Source organism: Nannospalax galili, unplaced genomic scaffold (assembly GCF_000622305.1).
Source record: "Nannospalax galili isolate Female #2095 unplaced genomic scaffold, S.galili_v1.0 scaffold697, whole genome shotgun sequence".
Taxonomy (NCBI): domain Eukaryota; kingdom Metazoa; phylum Chordata; class Mammalia; order Rodentia; family Spalacidae; genus Nannospalax; species Nannospalax galili.
The window spans coordinates 316558-336648 of NW_008339441.1; the positions used below are offsets into that span (position 1 = coordinate 316558).

At 37.9% G+C, this 20091-nt stretch overlaps 1 protein-coding gene across 12 annotated transcripts in view; it reads right to left on the bottom strand.

Annotated features, from left to right (window-relative positions):
• Phf21a (PHD finger protein 21A) overlaps positions 1 to 20091 on the bottom strand; it is a 211926-nt gene that overhangs the window by 155355 nt on the left and 36480 nt on the right. For all 12 annotated transcript variants that reach the window (XM_008834168.3, XM_017798445.2, XM_008834165.3 and 9 more), the window contains 3 exons: positions 14664 to 14804; positions 7711 to 7743; positions 4791 to 4856 (listed from right to left, as the gene is read on the bottom strand). In XM_008834168.3, the coding sequence (XP_008832390.1) occupies positions 4791 to 4856; positions 7711 to 7743; positions 14664 to 14717 (153 nt within the window). In that variant the 5' untranslated portion in view covers positions 14718 to 14804. The remainder of the gene's footprint in view (positions 1 to 4790; positions 4857 to 7710; positions 7744 to 14663; positions 14805 to 20091) is intronic.

A 20091-nucleotide genomic window follows, 5' to 3' on the forward strand; every position in this document is an offset into this window, starting at 1 on the left:
ACTGAGCATTTTGGCTCCAGTATCGGAGAATCTCTTTTCTGACTCAGACCATATACTGCCTGTCAGATAGACTGACGCGGGGGGGGGGGGGGGGGGGGGAGTGCAGAATGAGAGCAAATCCTGTTAAGGAAATGGATAGCTACTTCCACACTTCAGCATTACTACTACTCAGAAGACTTGAACTCTGATTAGAGAGGATCATGTATGGTGAAGAGAAGGCTGTGAGCTCCGCAAATGCTAACTATCCCAGACACAGACAAGATATGGACTGGTGTCGATTTCTTCTTTTCTTATTTATTTCTTATTTTTAAAAAAGTGAACCATATGATGAAAATGGACTTTCATATGAACATTTGAAAATTGCCCTGTTCTTTTTTCTAGTTCCTGTCTAGAACTTGTTATGCTAATTACTCTTGCCTTTACTTCTCCTTCATGTCTCCTAGTCACCAGTCAAGGACTTTCTTATCCCCCTACAGATAAGAGTTATGCAATCTGGGAGTCTTTTAGATAGACCCACTGAAGGGGTGCTCCAATTCCCTTGTCCTGTGTCCCTGTTCAGCATGGAAGAAGCCACAGCGGTTGGTGTCCCTTATTCCCTATTGGCAATTTGGGTAACCCTTCCAGAGGATGGTGTGATAAGAATAGGAGGTAGGAATTGGCTAGGCAGTTAGGGTAAAAAGACCCCAAAGAAATGTAGCCAGTTTCTTGGCTAAAAGTCAAAATGTCCTTGGGCCTGTTAGCAACATACTCTGTTCCAAGGCCAAAAATGTCAAAAGTATTTGGGAGCTTGTATCTAATCCTTAAAAGATTTTAGGGTTACCACTTCAGAGGGGGGAATGTTGGAGGGGAGGGAGTGGGCATGGATTTGATCAAAACATATATACATGTATGAGATTCTCAATGAAGTTTTTGTAAAAAGAAAGAAAAAGAAAATATATTGTATGAAATTTGCAAAAATTAAAGTGACAACACTATGGAGATTTTAGAAAACACTCAAGAGTACAACATAGGCTGATGCTGATTTCATACAGTTGCATGCCCACATACATATATATAAAGAACACCAAAATGGAATCAGAATACATATAAAGTTGCATATGCCTCTTAGTTTAACAGGAGCACATTCCTATGTCACTAAACCATTTTAACAGCCAGGTAACACAATATCTATTTAGCCAACAGAACCTGGGAATGTTTTGAGTTAAAATTGTCAGATTAGACCTCTATAGGTGAAGCTGCCTTCAAAAACCACCCTAGAATTTCTAATTAGAAATCTCAAATTACAATTTGAAAGCAGTAGAACTTTTCAAACTAGAATTCAATGAAGGGCCAGTGAGATGGCTCAGCAGGTAAAGGTACTTGCCACCAAGCCCAACAATCTGAGTTTGATCCCCGGTTCCCGCATGGTAGAAGGAAAGAACTGACTTCTGCAAGTTGTCCTCTGATCTTGTGTATTGTGGCACACATGTACCCACACATACACTCACATAATAAATAAATACAATAAAACTTTTGAAAAAAGAATTCAGTGAAATTCACTGAGTTTTACTCATGGAGGATGTTCACCAAAGATTATATTATCCCAGAGAACATTACATAGACTTTTTTTTTCTGGTGCTAAAGATTGAAACCAAAGCCTCAAGCATGCTCGGTTCTACCACTGAGCTATATCCTAGCCTTGAGGAAGAAATTGGCTAAGTATCAAAGAATGAAGTGATAATAATAAATAAGAACTAATAAGCGTCTATTGCAAGAATTAGTTGATGGTCTGCAATGGTGTATTTATTTAATAAAGCAAAATAAGAACAAGTTTTTATTTTTATTTGTATAATTAAGTTTTTGAACGGGTATAGTAAAATGCAACCAGAAAAAAATAAGAGCAAATATGACAGAGTTAAGTCTTTAATTCCAGAGTTCAGATTATTCTTCATACTTTTCCATATTTAAATTTTTCTCACAACAAAAACATGTTAAATTAAAATACTAGTCATGTGAGTAAGATCATTCATATTTTTATTGCTAAAGTGAAAGCAAAGTAAGTAAGTTTTACTGGAGGCTAAGTAGATCTTTTGACAAGGAAAAACAAAAAGGTGGACATCAGAAAACTATTATAAAATAAACCCACTTTAAACTGTAGTTTAATGAACAATAGCAATGCTTCATGTCAGAAGCCATGAGAGGAAGGACCAGCTTTTACACTTTGCAGCTGTTCTTTCCCTAAATGATGCCCTACCTAAAGATGATCCTTTCCTATTGTACCACCAAGACAGTTATTTTGGTAGTTATGTACATAGAAAAACACGGGACCATGCTTGTACGTCTTTATTTCGTATACCTAAATACAAAATAAAGGTTTTTCTGAGGCTAGATTATCTACTTTTTAAATTCCAGTTTCTAAAATCCAATCTTAGCTAGCTGACAATTAGAGTTGGTCACCTGATGAACATGGATATGTCTTACTAAACATAGATAACTGCAATTTTCTAAGTGAGAAAAAAATATATATTAAGGAATAAAAAGTTACAGAATAAACCAAACCTTTACATTGGTTCTCACAAACAAAATTTTTTAATAAATATAACTGCATTTAATTGCCGCATTTCCCTGAAATGAAGCCTTGGGTTCTTCTAACTTTGTAACAGCATTCCCCACACCCCATTCCACTCGTCAGTTCTCAACTTCTCTCCCTGCTAGAACACGTGAATTTTTCAGCAAAAGTGACTCATTCCTTGGCATCTTGTCAAAGTAACCCTGCAACTCTAAGAAGGCTCAGTTCGAACAGAATTCTAAAGCTAGAACTTCCACTAACACGGCCGCCTCAGAGAGCAGAACCACACACTAACAAATTCTGTTTATGTTTTCCCTTACAAATCCCTCTCCCCACCCCATTGCCTCCCAGTTTTACTCTGTAACTCCCTTATCTAAAATACTCCCCTTATCATGGAGAAGACATGCCTGGAAAGCATTGAAGAGTGAGGAATAAAAGCAATGGTTCACTTGGCTTAGAAGATTCATTCATTCACTGATCTATGGTTCTCAAAGTTTACTTCTCCCCTCATTTAAATGAAAACACTAGATTGCTCTAGTTTGTTTCTCCATTGCTGTGACAAAATACTCTGACCAATACAAACTTAGGGAGAAAAGGGTTTATTTGGCTTACATCTCCTGGGTCACAATTCATCAGGGAGCCCAAGGTAGGAACTCGGGACAGGAACCTGGAGGCAGGAGCTGGAGCACAGGCCATGGAAGAACACTGCTTACTGTCTTGCTCCCCTAGCCCATGTTCAGCCTGCTTTCTTATACAACACAGGACCAACTGCCCAGGGGTGGCACCACCCAGAGTGGGCTGAGCCCTCCCATATCACTCAACAATCAAAAAAATACTCCACAGACATGGCCACAGGTTAATCCAGTGGAGAGGCAATTCCCCAGTTAAGGTTCCCTTCAACCCAGGTGTGTCGAGTTGACCGCTAAAGCTATCCAGCACACAGATACAATTGGAAATCTACAGGAAAAGAAATTACTTGTTGCTGTAGTTTAAAAATACAGCATAAAAATCAGTTCTTGAGAACTGTTTTGTTAAAATCTTCAGTAATCAGTCTGGCGTGGTGGCACACACCTTTAATCCTAGCACTCGGAAGCAGAGGCAGGCAGCTTGCTGTAAGATACAGGCCAGTCTGGGATGGTCTACATAGAGTTCCAGGCCACCTCAGGCTACACAGTAAGACCCTGTCTCAAAAAAAAAAAAAAAATATGGGGCTGGAGAAATGGCTCAGTGGTTAAGAGCACTGACTGCTCTTGCAGAGGACCTGGTTCAATCTCCAGCACCCACATGGAGGCTAACAACCATCCTTAACCATCCACCTTCTTCTGACCACTGTGGGCACTACATGACATGAGTGCACTTACACACATGCAGGTAGTACACTTATACACATAAAATAATAAAATATTTTTTTAGAAAAACCAAAATAAATAGTCTTCAGTAAGCTGTCACTTGCACTTAACTGTCAGCTACAAATCACTTTATCCTTTGGTTCACATTTATCTACTCCCCGCTTCAAGATAGAAAATGCTCTTTTAACCAGAAAGCAGTGAAGAGGGAACAAGACAAAAAGGCCTTATCAGATCTCCACGGACATGTACTTTGAGCTCTATCAACTGTCACGCTCCACCTGGTGGTAGGAACTCCCGGAGTTGCTGAAGTGGAGGTCCTTACAGAAACTTTGAAAATTTAAAATTAAAAACACAAGATGTTCTTCTTTTGCCCTATACACAGCAAGTCTGACAAATTTCCAACAAAGGTTTTTCAAATAGAAGGTCAACATCAGATAAAGATTAGTATAAAAGTCTAAGGACTTAGAAGGAAGACCTACATTTCGAGATCTCCCTAAGAGCTATTCTCTCCAGAATAAGTGAGCTCAGACCTTCAAAACAGGTGACAAGACACAGAGCTACAGGATTCTCTCTCACACACTCCCACTACTTTTTTTCCCCTTTCCCCTCCAGGTAAACTATAGAGTTTAATTAACACAGTGAACAGCAGCCTGCCACATTGCTTTTAGATATTTGCCAGTAGCATATATACTCATGGGATACTCTAGAGACTGATTTCAACAAAAAATAAAATAGATAAACAGAGCTCAAGCAAAATTAAAACTGAGTCTGGCTGCCCACACTTATTTTCACACATGAAGAAAAATAGCAGTTCTCTTAGAAGCCTCAAGCACACACATATCTTTAGAACACAATGTTAAAAATATGCCCCCACCCCCTGCCTTTTCCCCTACCTGTTTCTCACTCAAAGCTGTGATTTTGGCTTGGAGTTCATGAAGCTGTTTCTTTAAGTCAGCATTCTGATTGGAAAGAAAAAATAGCTGTGAGAAAGATATTCATTTGTTAACGTAATGGAAGCAACCTGCATAGTGTATTACAAATGAAGCAACCTCAAACATTTAGTCAATCACATTTTCATGTCTTAAGTTATAATCATACTATCTACCCTAATGCAGAAACCGTCAATGTGAGCTCCTAACAGAAGAGAAGCTGCATCCTTGGGACTGTTTTAAATTACAAGTTTTACATTTTAGCATCTTGCACTATAATAGTATCTTTCTACTAAAAGATCACTATTCTTTATAGAGAGTATCAGTCCACAGAAAACTCTAAACTCCACTAATCAGACAAAAGCAGGAAAATGGATGTTTTAAGTGTGTGTGTGCTCTGTGCTTAGGGGCTTATCAACAGAGATTAAGAAGGTTTTCTCTACTTGTCCCCCTCTTATTTAGTAAAGCACATTTGTTGTTTTAGCCTAGATTTGAAAAGCTGTCAGTACTGTAACTGCCTTAACACCACATCACTTAAATCAACACACTGACGATCACAGCGCTTTCTGAGTTATGAAATTCTAGGAATTAAAATGAATACTATTTTAGATGAAATACAATGAACACATCTGTCTTTCATGGGGTGGGATTAAAGTTTTCAAATGTTTAACACAGCAGGAGAGCCACTGGCAGATGGAGAATCATGCCAATGAGAGACTCCTCAACTGTCTCCACATGGCTTCTTCCTATGCTGAGGTTCAAGGTTACTCCATTTGGACTTTTTTAAAAAATATATTTTATGTATTATTTTTATTTTATGTATATGCATGTATTGCCTGCACATAGGTAAGGCACCCGTGTCGTGCAATGCCTGCAGAGGACAGAAGAGGCTGTCGGATCCCCTGGAATGGAGTTACAGCAGTTGTTAGCTGCCATGTGGGTGCTGGGATTCGAGCCTTCTGCAAGAACAGTCAGTGTTCTTTAATCACTGAGCCATCTCCCCAGCCCCTCCATTTGGACTTTTTAAGGTGTGTCTGCCATAAGGCTTCTTTGAGATCACCTAAACTGCTGTCCAACATGTTACTGACCCTCAGACTTTTCAGGTTTAAGTTTTTCTGTCACATGATGACCAACTATCAGAAATGCTAGCTTCTCAGAGTTACTGGTAATATAGATGACCACATTTACTATAAAGGATCTATCAATCTATTGTCTCTCGGTTCCCCAAATGCAATTTAATTTGTGAAAAAAAAAATTCTTAATTGTGGAAAAAAAAATTAAAAAGGAGTTTCTCATGGAAGTTCGACTGTCAAACAGAAATAAATGTAGGTTACAAATACCAGTTCTCAGAATCAATGAATCGTATTAAAATGAATAGTCAGACTACTGAATCCTAAATTCTAGAGATGAATATTATTTTCCACTTCAAAAAAAATCAGTCTGGGGGCTGGAGAGATGGCTCAGCAGTTAAGAGCACTAACTGCTCTTGCAGAGGACCTGGGTTCGATTCCCAGCACCCACATGGCAGCTACAAACCATCCTTAACTCCAGTTCCAGGGGAATCCGAAGCCCTCTTCTGACCTCCACGGCATTACATGACACGGGTGCACTCTCATACATGGCAATACACTCATACCCATTAAAAAAAAAAAAAGTCTTTAAAAAAAAAAATCAATCTGCCTCAGCATCATTCTTGAAAACATTATTTTACTTTATAAAGAGGCATGTATGACCCACTGTCATGAGTACAATGAGTACAAAGAAGATACCATTTGAATAATAAAATGTATCATTGGAAGGCAAGGTAACATGGGGCAGAAGATTTCTCTTCAGAAGAGAACGAAATGCCCAAGTCAAAAACGCCTGTGAAAAAACATTAGATTTAACATTTTAAGATTATAATAATACTACGTACGATACTTCTAATTGGGGCCTGGTGGTATACACCTTTAATCCCAGCACTAGGGGAGGCAGAGGCAGGTGGAGCTCTGTGAGTTCAAGGTCAGCCTGGTCTACATAGTGAGTTCCAGGCCAGCTGGGGCTACAGAGACCCTGTCTCAAAAAGACCAAAAAAAAAGAATTCTTTTCAAAGTCAGGCATGGTAGCACATGCCTATAAGCACCCAAAACTTGGGAAGTTAACAGGCAGGAGGATCAGGAGGTCAAGGTCATCCTTGGCTACATAGGAAGTTTGAGGCTAGCCTGGAACACAAGATTTTGTCTCAAATAAATAAGTAAATAATAAAATAAAGAAATAAAAATTAGCCTAAAATTCTTACTGTGAACAGTAAATTCAGTATTCTGATGTCCTATACATAAACTCTGTGTTCAGTGATTAAGAGTACTGGCTGCTGTTGCAGAGGACCTTGGGTTCAATTCCCAGCACCCACATGGTGGCTAACAACTGTCTATAACTCCAGTGCCAGGAGATCCGATGCTCTCTTCTGACCTCCAAAGGCACTGCACAACATGGGTGCACTTACAGGTATCCAGGCAATAAACTCATACACATAAAATGAAATAAAATAAAATAAAATAATTTTTTTTTAAAGTTTGAACCCAGACCAGAGGATACAGCAAGTTTCAAAAGCAGTTTTTAAAAGAAACTTAAGCTATATGAAACTTGTTAGCCTTCAATTTTTACAAATACTCAGAGCAATGAATGGAAAAACAAAATAATAGTCACCAAGGATGAAAAGATAGTCATCTTAAAATGCAACTGAATTTTTCTAACCCTATCAAACATGAAGATCAATATGCTAAAAACATTTGCTGTTTGGGATGAAACCGTGCTTTAAACTTAACCACCATCTGAATTTTGCTATTTTATTGCCATTTTCAGTTTTTTTCATTGAAAACTTAAGTGAGTAACAATAGGATTTTACCTGTGGATCCTGCTTCATTTGAGCAACCAGTTTCTGGTGATAAAGAGAGAAAAAGAACCATTAGTCTCACATACTAACTCCCCATGACTAATTAGGTTTTACCTCCAAATCTAGGGTTTTTAGTCTCCCCCCACCCCCACCCCACAAAAATGTCACAATCAAAATGGTCAAAAAGCTTCTGGGATCGATGTAAATGGCTCTTTGTAATAGAAAAAAGAATCAAACTATCACCTCATATTTGAAGTAAAAAGAAGCCTATTTGTCAATGTGGAGACCAGAATGGAGGACAGTGACTTTAGGACGGCAATTTAAATAAGCCGGATGCGCAAAAGGTCAAACACCTCTTTACAATTCTGTCTGGAGTCCCAAACAAGGTCTGCAAAGAAGCTGTGCCCTTACAAAACAGGGATGTTTGTATAAGCAAAGTACAGACTTGGCAGGTCTATTGCTTTGGCTCTTACAATAGGAGCATCCTCTTGGAGTGACTCTGTCCCTGTCAGCTATTAAGGCAGAGGGAGCACACAGAAGCATGCTCAGTGGACCAATACCACAATGAAAACTAGGAAGTGGAGTGGTGATGCAAAGTTCTGCCTACCTGGGTTTCTCTGGCAAAGAGTGTGCTACCCCAATACCCAATGAAAAACACCTTTACTGGGAAAACAAAAAAGCCCCATAAATAAAAGACAAAAATTGATGTTATCATCTGACCTACCCCAACTGGTAAAAATATACTGCCCAGGGGCTGGAGAGATGGCTCAGTGATTAAGAGCACTGGCTGCTCTTGCAGAGGATCCTGGTTTGGTTCTCAGCACCCACATTGTGGCTAACAACCAACTGGCTATAACTCCAGTTCCAGGGAATCTGATGCCCTCTTTTGACCTCTGCAGGCATTGCATGACACAGGGTGCACTTACGTACATGAAAACAACACACTCATACACATATCTTTTTAAAAACTGCCCAAAAGTAACAAGAGCCATGGAATGTATGAAAGACCTACGACTATCAGAAGGCTGACACCTAAATGTGTCTAGAATATCTGTTCTCCAAGTGAATTTTTCATATAACGGAAAAAGTCATCACTCCCTGTGAGTGATAAGGTACTTTTTAAAATGTTATAAAATAAAATATATAATATACCCATCTACTTTATTAAAAAGTCAAGTTTTTTATTGTTTAAGAGGCATGATGATTTTAATTAATATACTATACAATATAATAATGACTTGTAAAAAGCCCCAAAATGCTGTGTTTCAGTGAGTTCTTAGGCCTTTTAGTTTTTCAGTCTACTCCTTAACTACCAAGCAGTCAGCTGCAAATCCCCCTACTACTGTGCCTCTTTCTAACAGCAATGAACCCCACTCAACTTTGCTGCTTATGATACACACACCTGACCAATTTTAAGATAAGTTGTGATAACCTAGGAAATTCCTCTTGAGCAAAAATGTAAAATGCTTGGTGAATGACATGACATTTATTCTAATTCAACAAAAGCCTTTCTTCCTAATGCTAAAATACATTCTGGACAGGTGAAGTTGTCACCCATGTGACTTCCAAATACACAGTGTGTGACTAAATTCTACTTCATATTTGACAAGAGTAGCTCTTCAAGAGCCTAGTCTTGCTGGGTGTGGTGATGCATGCCTTTAATCTCAGCACTTGGGAGGCAGAGGCAGGCAGATCTTTGTCAGTTCAAGGCCAGTCTGGTCTATATAGTGAGTTCCTGGACAGCTGGGGCTACAGGGAGACCCTGTCTCAAAAAGACAAAAAAAAAAAAAAGCCTAGTCTTAATTTCCACAATAGTAAATGATGCACATGCACATTCTAAGAGTTCAATGGAATTGAACACACAGTTCTTCAGTTTTAAAAGCTTGCCTGATTTGAGCTGGTAAGATGACTGAATAAGTAAAGGCACTTGCTACAAAGCCTGGCAACCCAAGTTCAATCCCCGGAAGCCACATGGTAAAAGGAAAGAACCAAGTCCACAAAGTTGTCCTCTGACCTTCACAGGTATGCTGTGGTCCACACATGCATGCACACCCACACACCCCCCCCACACACACAAATGTAATAATATTTTAAAATAAAAGTAAAAATCCTGATTGTGCTTTTTTTTTTTTTTTTTTTTTTTTTTTTGACAGGGTCTCCCTGTAGCCCCAGCTGTCCTGGAACTCACTATGTAGACCAGGCTGGCGTTGAACTCTCAGAGATCCACCTGCCCCTGACTCCTGAGTGCTGGGATTAAAGGCATGTGCCTGGCTATAATTGTCCTTTTTTTAGCTGGTTACTACATAATTGACTATTATACTATGAAATTATTTTTGAAGCTGAAAGGGCTTTCCTTCCATACCACTGGTATTTAAAATAATAAATAAAATATTTAAAAACTGATAATCACATTAACTTTCCACCTCTGGAGCAAATAAATAAATTAGCTTTTCTATGTACAAGCAGTTACACTGCATTTCATAAAAACGGGATAAGCCGAGCAACTTACTAGACCTTCCAAATCCCTGGTGACTTTAAAGTGACATTGTGTTATCAAAGTTACTTTCCAATACATAAATGCAGACATTTTTCACAGTATACATTATGTCAAAGAAAAGCCAACAACAGCCAAGAGGCCAAATCCAGCCCACCACCTGTTTTTCTAAAATAAAGTTTTATGGAACAGAACCACACCCATTTGTTTATATTCTGCCTGTGGCTGATTTGTCTGCTCAGCAGCACAGCAGACTAGCTGTGACACAGATTATAAATGACCTGCAGTCTAAAATATTTTACCATCTGGCCCTTTACAAAAAAAAGTTTGTTAACTTCTGCTTGCTTCCTACTGTTCTCCATTCCGTATGGAGTTAATATTTTAGAGACTCCAACAAGTCCACATGCCACCAATCAAAGGGAGAAAGACAATGCCCAAAAGATGTCATTATAATTTAAGCATTTATTGAACATGAACTATGTATACATCACCGCATCTCCCACACATGAAGGGAACATAAAGAAGAAAACTACATTTCCATCACAGCAATATTAGATAGCTTTGGAACTTAGATAGCTAAAAAGCTTGATTTTTGCCAAATTTCATTTCCTAACTGGAAATACAGCCAAAGGTAGTGTTTACTTTTGTGTTTATCCAAAGTGTATTCTTAGCGGGGCGTGGTGGCGCAAGCCTTTAATCCCAGCACTCGGGAGGCAGAGGCAGGCGGATCTCTGTGAGTTCAAGGCCAGCCTGGTCTACATAGTGAGTTCCAGGACAGCTGGGGCTACAAGGAGACCCTGTCTCAAAAAGACCAAAAAAAAAAAAAACCCAAAAACCCAAAAGTGTATTCTTGCTTTGGCTTCTGCCCAGGACCCAGGGCCATACTCCAGTGTCACTTCTGGCCTTCCTGAATGTATCATGCTCAGTGACCACAAATATCATGCCACCATCAATCAAAATATTAGCTTTAAGAACAAAGATTAGCATTTGGATTTGCTGTTTAATTTTCTTCCAAAAATAGGAAAGTAGAGGTCTGGGGAATGGCCCAGTCAATAAAATGTTTGTGGCACAAGCATGAAGAACTATGTTCTGCTCTCTGGCACCACATAAAAAGCCAGGCGTGGTGGTTCAACTCAGAGTTGAAACACAGTCAGGAGGGTCCTGCAGGCTCACTGGGCACTCAGTGTAGCCAACTGGTTCAGGATCAGCAAGAGACCCTGTCTCAAAAATAAGTTGAACAATGTTAATGTCCACCTCTGGCCTTCATACATGCAAGTACTCACAAACACATGCACACAAGTGTGCATATACACAAACACCACAGAACACACAAATGGAAAGTATTACATGGGAACTGAATGAAAGAACTTATATACTTTATATGTTAAAATGTTACTAATTTGGGGTGGCAAGATGCTCAGCTAGTCAGGTGTTTGCCAAATAATATCTGAGTTTCATCCCTGGAACTCACATACAAGTGAAGAGAGAGAACTCACTCCATAAAATTGTCCTCTGACCTCTTACTGTGTACCGTGGCATGCATGCCCCACCCCCCATACATCATACACACATAGTAATAAATAAAAATCTAAAATATATTGTATGTAAATTGTACAAATAAAATGCACAATAATTAAAGATGAAAACAAAACCATAATGTTATGCTTAAAACAAATAACTAAATATATAAAGAAACTGACAGTTAATATTATGAGAGTGTTTAGGATACCTTTAGGAAGACTACATTCTTTTACTCTGCCTGGAGTAAAAAAATATAACTTTTTGGTTTTTTTATTACATTTACTTGTGTGTACATGCATATGTGCATGTATATGTGTATGTGTGTACGCGTGTGTGTCTAGCACACATGTGGAAGTTAAAGGACCATTTTCAGGAATCAGCTCTCCTACCATGCAAGTCCCAGGCAATGAACTCGTATGTCAGGCTTGGCAGCAAGTGCCTTTGAGAGGACCCACTGAGCCAGTTCCCTGGCCCTAATTTTAATTTTTTAATTGAATTTAAAAACAACATAATGAAAGCTAAATTTTTCATAATTGTTATGTTTATGAAACTGGTATACCTGAATTCAAATTATAAGACAATACTTAAAGACTATTTCATTTAGTAGTTAAGTTTGATTTACGTCATGATTCTTTCAAGAAATACTTATTTGGGATTTGTATCTTATAATGAGGAACTAAAAGCAGAATGTAAATTGTATCCCAAAATTTCTTAAGAGGAGGAAAAACTTTAGAAATCACACATGATAACAAAAAATTATCCTTGACCTACACAAATTCCAGATTGATTAGTGTATTCCCAAAATCTATTCTGTGACATGAGCTTTAAACAAATTAGGAATTTAATTTTTGTTACTTATTACTGAGCTAAGTTTGGAATTCAACATCCTCTATGTTAAAATATTTTCATCCAGGAAAAAGATAAACTTGGTTTTGTAAATAAATTTTTACTTTCCTCAATAAATACCAAAAGCAAAGCCAAATAAAATAAGATGTGCACAATTTATCACAGACTAAAAGAAGCACACCGTACAAGGCAGACTGCTGCAAAGCAAAAATTTCACAAGGTCCCAAGCAGCGGCAGAGATTTCTAATGAAGAGGCACAATGTGAATGTATGTATATAAACATATATGTATATATGTTTATATGTGTATATACATGTGTATAAATATAAAATATGTGTGTGGTACTGCTGTTTTGAACCTAGAGCTCTGTACACGTCAGATGAGTGAGTTTCTGTTAGGCTATGTGTCCAGGTGGGATTTATTGTGGGTGCATGCATGCATGTGTATCATGTGATTTTGAAGCTTTCTCATAAGTTTCATCGATACTAATAATGGGGCAATATGCAAATCTAGTAATTATCAAAAGCCTATTATATTTCTAACAATTTCAGAAATCAATGTTATACTCAATCATTGAGATAAAATAAGAGAAACCACACCCAAGAGCAAACACTTTTGAAAACAAGCTGTGTGCAGTGATTCAAACTTGTAATCCCCAAACTTAAGATGGCTCAAACAGGACTGACATGAGTTTGAGGTCAGCCTGGGCTACAGAGTGAGACCTTCGAAAGAAGAAAAAAAAGTAGGCCGAACTGGACAAGTAGCTCAGCGGAAGAGCACTGAGATGTGCAAAGCTCTGGGTCAAAACAACAGCACCATACAAAGTAGTTCCCTGTTCTATCCGTTCCATTCCACATCACAAACGTTATATACTCAAAAGAAGTCAATTCATCATTTACCATTTCTTTTTTGTTTGTTTTGTTTTGAGACAGGGTCTCACTATTGTAGCCTGGACTCACCTGGAATTCACTATGCTGTTATATTCAAATTCAGAGATCACCTGCCTTTGTCTTCCAAGTGCCTGAATTAAAAGCATACACCACCGCAGCTGATATTTATCACTTTTGAATACCAAGGATTGTATGTACATGTGTGCTTATTTGTGTGCCTCAAATCTAATGCCCAGCTAATATCTAGAAATGACAGAAATAATGACATTCTGTTCATACAATAAATGTTAATGATTCAGTTATTTATGGATATCTGTCTTGATTAAAATTATATGTTTATTTTCACAGTTACATATCAACATATACAAATTAAAACATATTAAGGTTATACTACAGAAACATAATTGTATAAAATATTATAACTTATTTATATATGCATTTTTATAATTACGTACTTTAAAGGATTGTTTTAACTTTGCCTAAGATAAAATGTAAGAATTACAACATCTGAAATTTAAATATCGATGACGGCCAACCAGATTTTCTTTACCAAAGACTGGAATTATGAAAAAGGAACAACAACAACAAAAAGAATGGAACGGAGGCATAAAGATGAGTCATATATGAGCAAGGACTTTAGTATTTGCAGTAAGTGTACACAGCAAGGACTTTAGTATTTGCAGTAAGTGTACACAGCAGTCTACTTAAATGTGTCTCATTATCTGAAAAAAAAAAAAAAAGGCCAGGTCTATAATCCCAGAACTAGGGAATAAGAGGCAGGAGGATCACCACAAGTTCAAAGTCAGCCTGTTCTATATAGAGAGCTCCAGGCCAGCCAAGTCTATCCAATGAGATACAGTCTCAAAATAAATAAAAACAAAACAAAATAAAACACACAAGGCTTATCACACACATGGAAGGCCTTCAAATGAAACTGAAAAACAGCAGAAAGTTGTTTTTCAAATACCTTCAGGGTATGGGAAAAAAATACATATTTTCAGTCCTTTTTATTTTTCTGGAAAAGAAGTTAGGAACATCTTATTAAAGTTCTCATAAGTAGTATGGGTGTGCCTATAGAATACCAATAGCAGGCAAATGACAGGACTGAAAGCAAGAACAGTCTTAAAATGATTTCAAAACTGGACCAAAAGCCAGAGATGGGCCTGTTTCCTGATCATGACTTGGACAGTGTGGGGGCTGATGACACAACGTACCTGGTGAACCTGAATTTCCACTTTAAGAGCCTCCTGTAGAGTCTGCAGCTCCATCCTCTGCCTCCACCTTCTCTTGTGTCTGCTAAGCCTCTAGTCTCTTCAGCCTCCGTTCAGAATGACAAGCTCCTCTTGTTGCTGCAGCTGTAGAGATCACAAAGACGTTTGGGATCATTGCGTTGGGAATAAAGAAAAATTTTTGTTAAAATAATTTAGTTAAAATATTAGATTTTGTAATATAAAGAAAAAAATCCAACCCCAAACACTTTTTATAAAACAATTCAGTGCCAATTGTTTTTCCAGCATTTGTCTATAGAATACTTCAAATAACCAAGAAAAGAAAAACAGCAGCAAAAGTCATGGTCATGGCAACATGAGCACCCACTGTGTGCTCAGCACTGTTGTATGCTACACACTGAGGACACAGAGTTGAAGGACAACTTCTAACCTACATGACAACCTAGGATGGGGCCTGTCACCAATCAGAGCATGCTGTACTTAGGAAGAGACACAGAACAGTATGGTCAAGCATTTTAAAAACTGGAGTAGACTGGAGCGATCACTTCTCCTAGGGGCTAAGTTAAAGTACCCTGGGTGAGGGTGCTTACATTTGATTAGGCTCTTACTCTGTTCTAAAAACAAGTCCAAAACAAAGAGAAATTAACACAGACAAACAAAATGCAATGCGAATGTGCTGTGCAGTTAGGACAGGAACTCAAGAAACGCATCTTTGTGGGAAGTATCTGGGATGGTCTAATAATGGAACATGTTTCCAGCTTTGCAATGAACATCATCTCCTTTTCAAACTTGCCAGTGCATCTCTTTGGCCATATGTGTAACTGCATGTGGAGATGTCAAAAGTCTAAATTTATGAGCATAAATGGGACACCCAGCCTCATCTTCCTATGCCCTACTCACCACTACTGCACTTTAACTAAATGCCTTTCTCTTTTAACTTTTTTTTCTTTTCTTAAAGACTTAGACAAAAGTATATTTTGTCGGAATAAATTTAAACTTTATTGAAAATCTCTTTTCTTCCTTACACCTATAGAAGTTGTGGCTGAAGGAAGAGAACCACTAAAAGGCAGAACCCTACTCGACAGCAACATGCTAGGATTCACAACCTTCCCAATTTCTTACAACTATCTGTCCATGGATAGCCCACACTCAGTCCAAGCATTCTAAAAGTCCTTTGAAAACTAATTTCAGAGTTATAATGGAATCATTAACTACAGACTGAATTCTGAGGAATACTAGTTTTCATTATATTTACTTAATCTCTCTGGGATTAAAACATCAGTGATATTCTCTCCTTTAGGGTTTATATACTATGTTATGTAATATCAAAATATTCTAGCCAGAAAAAAAAGATTAAATTCCCATAGTAAAAAAGTCCTTAGCTGGACATGGTGGCACACACCTTTATTCCCAGCACTCCGGAGGCAGAGGCAGGCAGATCTCTGTGAGTTCAAGGCCAGCCTGGTCTACACAGTGAGTTCCAGGACAGCTGGGGCTATAGGGAGACCCTGTCTCAAAGAAAAAGACCAAAAAAAAAAAAGTCCTTCAGAGTTTTGCCTCTAGAGACTAGCAAAGATTTACTGTATGAGGATATTGTTTAACCAAAAAATTTCATGTAGGCAAGATTTAGGAGGAATAATCTGAAAAAGGAAACAGATCTTGATGAACACACCTGGGAATTTCAGCCACTTATTAGTGCAAAAAAAAATGTTGAACTATAAATACCAAAATTATTAGTAACTCATTTAGACCAAAATTTCAGTGGTCATTTAAGCTTTCTCAATTTGAAGTTGCTAGTATTGAAACTATATGGCCACTTTAATTTTAAATGCTAAATAATCTCCCTTTTCTAATTCTTAGTTTACATATTTTTAGTTCTGTTTCACAAGGTTTCACTATGTAGCGCAGGCCTGCCTCACACTGCCTAGGTAGCCAGCCTGAACTTGAATTCACAACAATCCTCCACCTCAATCATTGAATGCTTGAATTAGAGCTGCTTTACCACCCTGCACCCGCTACCCCTGCTTATATTACAGTTCTTTAAAACTGTGTGGTTTTAAGTTTTGCAAGATTCTATCTGGAAATATGTAAAAAAAAAAAATTCTTAAAATTCTTTTCACATCAAGTATCACCCTGAGGTAGAAGAAGTACTTTAGAAAACAGAAAGGTTTATGTTATTCCATTGTGGTAACACAGAAACAAGTAGGTTACAAACACAGGGAACTTACAATACCCATAGCAAAAGGTTAATATTGTTTATACAATCAGGGCCTTTGAGTACTAATTAACAAAAACGTATAGAAAAGTAATTCTCAGAAGAAATAAGAATGATCAATGAGGGCAGGGGGTGAATGCAAAGTACCTAATACACTTGTAGGAAAATATCTTTATGTGTATGAAAATATCTTTATGAAGCCCATCCTATATAAAAAGAATATATACTCATTAAAAAAACTTACTAAAAGAATGATCAATGACTATGAAAAATATCCATTTTAAATAGTTATAGAAATGCCCATTTTAAGAAGGTAAGTTTTATCCATCATACTGAAGGTGTATAATAATAAACTCTGAGCTGCCCAAAATTTGTCGGCTGAAACTTCAAAATTAGCTGATGGCCATCTCTGGCAGCACTAAGTGACTTCCTTCCTTTGGGGGTTGTCAATATTTTCAAACTTTTCCGTACACAATTCAGACCTCCTTCTAACTAAGAAAAAAATTAAATGAGGATTAAAAGTATCAGAAAATTTTACAGCATGCAAACAAAATGCTCAAAAAGAGGGGAAAAAAATAGCTGGGTATGGTGGCACACTCCTACAATCCCAGCACTCAGGAGGCAGAAGCAGGCCAGATTAGAGTGGGTTTGAGATCCTGTCTCAAAAAAGAAAAAGAAAGAAAGAAAGAAAGCAGGAAGAAAGGAAGGGAAGGAGGGAAGGAAGGAGGTAGGGAGGGAGGGAGGGAGCAGGAAGAAAGAAAGAAAAGGCAAAACCAGGGTTTAACCTGGGGACTCTAAATGTCAGAGTGCCTCATATAATAATAAGCCTGCAACTCAAGTAATGAGGAGCTGACAGCTTGTACTCTTCCATCAGACTGTTTGATGCTTATTAGCGACATACAAAGGCATTTTAAATTCTAATTACCCATTTTATTTTAAAATAAGACTGAAGGGTTAAAAAAGATAGTGACTAGTTACAGAAAAACTCAGGGAGGATTAGAAAATTAATTTGACATCTTCCTAGGTCTCTTTTTGGACTGTGATTTTAAGAGAATGGCCTCTGCCTAAAGGAACAAATGTTATACATAGATTTATAGTTTATAAACACAAGGCAAGAATATGTTGAATCCTTTAAAAAACACTCGGGGTCTTAATTTATGCAGCCATCATCTAAACACTATTTGGAGGGAGTCTGCAGTTTCACAAGAAGTCATTTCTTTCTTTCTTTCTTTCTTTCTTTCTTTCTTTTTCTTTCTTTTTTTTTTTAAACTTTATTTATGGGGGTTCACATGCTACGCTGTGTGTGTGGGAGTCAGAGAACAACTTGTGGGAGTTAGTTCTCTCCTTCTATCGTATGGCTTCTCTAGGGATCAAACTCAGGTCCTTGGCAGCAAATACCTTTACTCAGTAAGTCATCTCTCTGGCCCCCAAAAGCTGTTACTTCTAAATGTATAAAAGATGATTTACTACATTTTTGGCCAGTTCTAATAAGTGGGGTGTGTGTGTGTGTGTGTGTGTAAAACAAATCAGTTACTGAAAGATGACTATAACAGACTCACATGACAGTAACACGGTAACAAGCATTTTGGGGGGCTAGAGTGATGTACTTTTACCACCCAACAGCTATGTATGCTTTCATCAGTGAGGGCACCTGCCTATCACAACATGCCAAAGTTCTGTTGTCAAAACTGTACACATCAAACCACTAGGTTACCTAATGGTCTCTCATCTTCAAATAACAGAACAAAACAAAACAAAGCAAAACAAAACAAAGGATAAAACAGTCAGATGTGATGGTACACATCTATAATCCAAACCCTTGGGAGCAGGAGGCAGGGGGATAAGACGCTCAAGTCATCCTCAGCTACACAGTGAGTTCAAGGCCAGCCTGAGGTATAAGAGGCCTTGTTTCAAAACAAAACAAAAAACATCAGCATCATCACAAACTAAACAAAACAGATCTCATTTTTAAAAAAGTCATGTAGAAAAAACATTTATTGCCCCCCCATAAAACAAAACAAAATACAAAACGAACAAAAAAGATTGGTTGTATGACTGATTTCATCCTCTGGCATGCTTGCTTCCTTGTAAACTGGGAAGTGGGGTTAATGTTACCTACTGCGGTATTGTTGAGGTCTAAGTAACAAGGTCTCTGAAAAACCCTCTGTAAGCTATAAAGTTTTGTGCTATTCCTGACATATTTAACTCTTCTTCATACTTAAACTTTTAATAAAACCCTCAAATTCTCTAAGGAAGGGGCTACTATTTTTCTGAATAGTTTTGCTTGGAGATACAGGACCTCTAGGTCTTTTATTACAATTTTTATAACTTGTGGCTGAGCTGCAACTCCAGTTCTACTGCTAAGAAACAATCTGTAACTAAATTGACAAAATCTCTTTTCCTACCAAAATTCGACAGGTAACCAACAGTAACTTTAACAGCAAGTCCACGCCATTGTGTACCCCAGACTGTCCCTAAAAACAGGTAGCTTTGTGCTAGACACCATGCATTCTTTGTTGTTAAAAACTCTGCTTTCAGGGGCTGGAGAGATGGCTCAGCAGTTAAGGACACTGGTTGTTCTTGCAGAAGACCTGGGTTTGAATCCCAGCATCCACATGGCAGCTAACAACTGTCCGTAACTCCAGTCCCAGGGGATCTGATAGCCTCTTCTGACCTCCGCGGGCACTGTACGACATAGGTGCACTTACCTACATGCAGGCAATACAAGCATACACGTAAAATAAAAATAATAATAAAATTTTTTAAAAACCCCAAAACTCTGCTTTTGATTTTCATTCTTACTTATGTTTTTAAAAAGTTTAATATTAAGCCAGGTGTGGTGGCACACGCCTGTAGTCCCAGCACTTGGGAGGCAGAGGCAGGCAGATCTCTGCGAGTTCAAGGCCAGCCTGGTCTACATAATGAGTTCCAGGACAGTTGGGGCTTCAAAAAAAAAAAAAAAAAAAAAAAAGTTTAATACTTTAAAGAGGGAAGAGCAGAATGTCTTGACAGATTCATATACACTTACCTCTTGCCCCACACCCAATATTGAACTATCAGGATTCAGTTTCTTACTACAAGATCAAATAATATCACTGACTATTAACCAATAGTGTTAAAAATACTATAAATGATAAAAATTAAAAGTTCTGTTAATGGCATCTATTGAAGATTTTAAACATTATTAACATGAATCAA